This window comes from Coregonus clupeaformis, chromosome 19, assembly GCF_020615455.1.
Source record: "Coregonus clupeaformis isolate EN_2021a chromosome 19, ASM2061545v1, whole genome shotgun sequence".
NCBI lineage: Eukaryota > Metazoa > Chordata > Actinopteri > Salmoniformes > Salmonidae > Coregonus > Coregonus clupeaformis.
Genome location: NC_059210.1, coordinates 35,297,395 through 35,303,394, shown reverse-complemented (window position 1 = coordinate 35,303,394; position 6,000 = coordinate 35,297,395). Strand labels below are relative to the sequence as shown.

At 45.2% G+C, this 6,000-nt stretch overlaps 1 protein-coding gene across 1 annotated transcript in view; it reads left to right on the top strand.

The window, feature by feature from the left end:
* Nucleotides 1-204: 204 nt before the first annotated feature.
* Nucleotides 205-6,000, top strand: part of LOC121532051 (cadherin EGF LAG seven-pass G-type receptor 1-like) — a 101,260-nt gene continuing 95,464 nt past the window's right edge. Inside the window, exon 1 of the mRNA XM_041837699.2 lies at nucleotides 205-3,926. Coding sequence (XP_041693633.2) covers nucleotides 407-3,926 — 3,520 coding nt within the window. The 5' untranslated portion in view covers nucleotides 205-406. The remainder of the gene's footprint in view (nucleotides 3,927-6,000) is intronic.

Sequence of the window (6,000 nt, the reverse complement as noted above, 5' to 3'; positions counted from 1 at the left end):
TGGATTTTCGGGGGATTTTGATACAATGAGCACATGCTTAAAATGTTAATGTAATTGGCAAACCTAAGTCTGAGTCGCCCCAAAAACAATAGACTTGCACAAATAAGAGGTTTTTGAATATCATTACGCGCATCACTTCATGGCACATTGTGGTCAGCTGCGGAGATTTGGGAATCTGCATTTGACTGACAAACAATCACCGGGGAGCAGGGTTGCTTTCAGAGGAGGTGTGGTGAAAGAGCGAGACCACTTTGAATTATTCCATGGGCAAGCTATCCTGCACTAGGATCCTCGCAACATTCTAACTAATCATGGAACGGGACAGGACAGCGAGGCCCCGGGAAAAACCTCAGTGGTCTTTATAGGTGTTCTTGACCGATTTGGTGGATGCCATGTGTTTTAAACCATGGAATTACAAATGCTTTGGCTATGGATATGTTTTCTGTCACACGTTCCAGTATTAGCATTTTTTGATGTGCACGTTTCTGATACATTTCAGCCTGGAGTAGTGCTCGGAAATGTATCTCTTGGACGGGGTTGGATCTATCAAATAGACAGGACTTTAACTCCTAAATACGTAAGACACATTTTCAATATTGAGAGACAACACGGAATTGTATATTTCTCAGGAAAAGTGAATTGTGCCCAGTTGCCGAGGAACCCAGCTCCGCTTTACATTCAGATAAAATCAATTACCTCGGAAAACTTTATTTTAATTCACTTCAATACTTTTGTGCATGGACAAAATTGTTTAATTAAATATAGGAGAAAGAGCGCCGAAGGTAACCCCGATATTTACATGAACGTTCTCACAAAAGTAGAGACATCGCCATGCGTCTCCACCAGTATTTTGCTGTTGAACATTTATGAACATTTACCACTATTTACTCGAAAACCTCACTCTTATCGTTCATTATGTAAGGGAGGGAACTGGAAAGTTGTTTTTGATAACGGGAGTTTTTCTCCAAACTGTCTGCAATACAATGAGCGGAACGAGTTGGATTTATTCTGCAGAGTGCAACATCTATGGAATTACACCACTGTCCGTGTGAAAATGCGATTTAATTCTCTACATAGTCATGCCATGTTTACAGACAGGGATTTGGGGAGACTGGATTCATTGACCAAACGTAAAAAAAGAAATGTGAATACTGCTCCCCAGTTTCAACTGCCCAACTATCAGGTGTCTGTCCCGGAGAACGAACCCGCGGGAACTCGCGTAATTACGCTCAAAGCACTGGATACCGACAATGGAGATGCTGGTGAGGTTGAATATGATATGGAAGCTCTGTTCGATAGCCGATCCAATAATTATTTCCAAATAAATTTGCAGACCGGCAGCATCACAACTTTGCAGCATTTAGACAGGGAGGTCAAGGATACACATGTATTCAAAGTTATTGCTACAGACAATGGCATCCCTAAAAGGTCGGCCACTGCTTACCTCACTGTCACTATTAGTGACACTAATGATCATGGGCCTGTGTTTGAGCAGACAGAGTACAGGGTCAGCATTAGGGAGAACGTGGAGGTAGGCTTTGAAGTGTTGACTATAAGGGCAACAGATGGGGATGCCCCATCAAATGCCAACATGATCTATAAGATTGTGAATGAGGAAGAAGATAATGCTGGTTTTGAAATCGACCCTAGAAATGGACTAGTCAAGATTAGGGTTCGGCCTGACAGAGAAACCTTGACCCAGTATCAGCTGATAGTGGAGGCCAATGATCAGGGTAAAGACCCAGGCCCCCGCAGTGCCACAGCTACAGTGTATATCTCTGTGGAGGATGAGAATGATAACTACCCCCAGTTCAGTGAGAAGAGGTATGTAGTCCAGGTGCTTGAGAGTGTGGCAGTGAACACCAAAGTGGCCCAGGTGAAGGCCACAGACAAAGACGAGGGTAACAATGCAAAAGTCCACTACAGCATCATCAGTGGCAACGTGAAGGGCCAGTTCTACATCCATTCCCCTACAGGTGACATTGAAATAATCAACCCCCTAGATTATGAGATAATCAGGGAATACAATTTGAGAATAAAGGCACAGGATGGGGGCAGACCACCTCTGATTAATGGCACAGGGATGGTTGTAGTACAAGTTGTGGATGTCAACGATAACGCACCTATGTTTGTTAGCACACCATTTCAAGCCACAGTATTAGAAAATGTGGCTGTTGGTTATTCTGTGATCCATATTCAGGCTATTGATGCAGACTCCGGTGACAACTCTCATTTGGAGTACAGACTAACAGACATGGCTCCAGGCTTCCCCTTCACCATCAACAACAGCACAGGGTGGATTACAGTCAGTGTAGAGCTGGACAGGGAGACCACTGACTTTTACACTTTTGGCGTAGAAGCAGTGGATCATGGGGTTCCTGCCATGTCTTCCTCGGCCAGCGTCAGTGTGACGGTGCTTGACGTGAACGACAATGTCCCCACTTTCACTCAGAGATTGTATAGCCTGAAAATTAATGAGGATGCTGTGGTTGGTACCAGTGTGCTAGCACTTTCTGCCATTGATCGGGACGCCAACAGTGTGGTAACATACCAGATCTCCAGTGGCAATACGCGGAACAGGTTTGCCATCACCAGTCAGACTGCTGCGGGAGTTATCACCCTGGCACTGCTGCTGGACTATAAACAGGAGCGCCAGTATGTCCTGACGGTGACCGCCTCAGATGGCACACGCTACGACACAGCGCAGGTCTTTATCAACGTCACTGATGCCAACACTCACCGGCCCGTGTTCCAGAGTGCCAACTACCAGGTGATGATCAGCGAGGACCGGCCGGTGGGCTCCACGGTGGTGGTAATCAGTGCCACAGATGAGGACACAGGAGAGAACGCCCGCATCAGCTATGTCATGGAGGATAACGTGCCACAGTTCAAGATCAACCCCGACACAGGCTGCATAACCACGCAGATAGAAATCGACTATGAGGATCAGGCCTCCTACACGCTAGCTATCATTGCCCGCGACAATGGCATCCCCCAGAAATCTGACACCACATATGTGGAGATCATCATTCTGGACGCTAACGATAATGCGCCACAGTTCCTCAGGGACATATACCAGGGGTCCGTGTTTGAGGATGCACCTGTGTACACCAGCGTCCTCCAGATTTCTGCTTCTGACAGGGACTCAGGGTCTAATGGGAGGCTTAGTTACACCTTTCAGGGTGGGGATGATGGAGAGGGGGACTTCATCATTGAGCCGTACTCTGGCATCATTAGAACAGCCAGGAAACTGGACAGGGAGAATGTGCCTGTGTACAACCTGAAGGCCTTTGCTGTGGATAAGGGGGTTCCGCCTCTTAAGGCAGCCGTGGACGTCCATGTATCCATCCTGGACATCAACGACAATGCTCCTGTGTTTGAAAAGTACGAACTGTACGTCTGTGTAGTGGAGAACAGTCCTGTGGGTTCCATCGTAGCCCGCATCACCGCTACAGATCCCGACGAGGGAACCAACGCGCAGATCCTGTTCCAAATAGTGGAAGGAAACGTCCCAGAGGTCTTCCAATTAGACATCTTCAACGGGGATCTAATCGCCCTTACTGATTTAGACTACGAGTCGAAGATGGAGTACACAATCGTCGTCCAGGCAACCTCTGCACCGTTAGTCAGCCGCGCCATCGTGCACATCCGCCTGCTAGACGTCAACGACAATTACCCTGTCCTACGTGACTTTGAGATCATCTTCAACAACTACATCACCAACAGGTCCAACAGCTTTCCGGCTGGGGTGATCGGGAAGGTTCCGGCCCAGGACCCAGATGTCTCAGATAACCTCCACTACAGTTTTGTGGAAGGCAACCAGCTGAGTCTACTCATCCTGAACCAGGACACAGGGGACTTGAGGCTGAGCAGAGACCTGGACAACAACCGGCCCCTTGAGGCCACCATGAAGATATCAGTCACAGGTAATGAAAGGCATTAGCCTTTTAAATGCGTCTCCATATGCATGGCAGATATTTTTATATTTTGTTTGTCCTTTCCACCTCCTCTCTTCATTCTTCCATGCGTTTGATGTTGTTGCTGTTGTCTTGCAATGAGACCTCTACTAATTGTGCTAGTTGTAAATCAGTTTTATTGCTGGTACTTGTCTCTACTTTGAAAGGGAGTCTGTTGCATGTAAGACTGGTGTTTGCGCCTAAATCACCACATTGCCCATTACTGGCTGGCTATCTACTAAAAGATCCACAAAATGTTATCCAACAGCATTGTTGCCGTGACAACTACCCCCCTTTGTTCTCTTTGATGTGATTTGCACCCCTATTCTTTGGAACCCCTCTGTCCAAAAAAGGAGGCACAGCAGCATACCCAGGCTTAGCTGGATTCTGTCTGTCTTCTTGTTCAACTTTAACCATATGGCTTGACTTGAAGTATTCAATATCAGTGCTCAGTGCTGTGCTTGTAACAGAAATACAACGGCATTGCATGAAGTTGTCCAAATTATACAGTATCTGGATGTACCCCCTTGCAAGACCATACTCAGGCACTGTGCTCTTTAATCTCATGCTATTTCATATCTTGTGACAGTAGTTACCATGTTATTGTTTGCGCGTCTTCTAGAGAAATGGTTTTCCTGAAGTCGTTGACACTAGTTTTTGTTATCCATTTGTTAATTTTTAGTCAATTTTGGCAACTTGTTTATTGTTTTCCCAGAGAGCCCCATGCTATTTATTACTCAAGCTTGTTGTATTGGTACATTTGCAATCTGAAGAACTAAGGTGGGACTCTTTCAAAGTTGATGCACTTGTTACCGGTAGCAGTGCGTGTGTAAAATCACTGGGGAAGCCAAGCCTATGTGTTGTGATAATTGGTTGTTTGCTCTATAGCTGTTCATTCATATGCCTTGCGACCATGATATACAGTATAGGCCTAAAGGCTGACACAATAAGAAGACACTGTGGCAGAATACATTTAACACACCTTTGTTTTATCACAAAACCGGGTAGCAACCTCTGTCCAGTGAAGTCCACAAAGCATATTGCATGTACAGTAACAGACAGTTACATGACCTACAGCATGGTCAAGCAATTTAATGTTTCCGACATTTTCGGACCACTAAACAACTATTGATTTAGAACCACAGAGAATTACCACAAGTTGCAAAGAAAACAGGAGCTGCCTCCACTATACCAGCACCATTTAAACTTCAACATTTTAACATCATCAAATCACCTCTGCTTAGTCTAATACAGTGACAACTAAAAGATACCAAAAACAATTTAGTCCAATCAACACAAGCTAATTATGATGTGGCTGTTCATGGTTCTGATGTGTGTGTGTGTGTGTGTGTGTGCGAGTAGAAAACATGTTGACTCACCCAACTTGTAAAGACACGCCAATGCCATCCTCCTCTCTTTCATCACTCTGTCATACAGTACACACTTTCTTTTGTTGTTGTTCTAGGCTACCTGGCTAAAATGCTTGCTCGCTAGCCAAACTTCCATTCTTGGGCAACATTAGCTAGTTAACTTCTACATCTAGCTACATATTGAACTTCCATCCTCTCAGGCCAGGGGCACAATAATGACTGAATTAATGGTTGGATCAGAATCGCCGTTATAGTAATTGGCCAGTACAGAGAATTAAGTGAAACCACAAGTCCAATTTTAGCTAGCTGGATAGCTAGCCACCAGAGGATAACAACACGATTGCAACAATTCCAGTTTTTCTGTCAATTACTTATGCTCTCAATGGGATTTGATAGGAGTGACGCCAAATCCAAGATGGCTTCCCTTGACACTTTTTTTTGGTGCGACGGGACCATTCACAGTTGAGCTCGCTCAGTTTAACTCAACGCTGATTGGCAAATGTTGTATACTTTTTTTGGCAAGGGAGGCCAGATGCTCGCTGGCTTCCTTTGCCTTCAATGCTATGGGCGGTAACAATGTCATACTCGTTTGGACTAGACAGCATCAGATAGATGGCCTACACGTAGAGAAATGGTTTAGACACACCACTGCTTGTACCACAATTCTGTTTTAA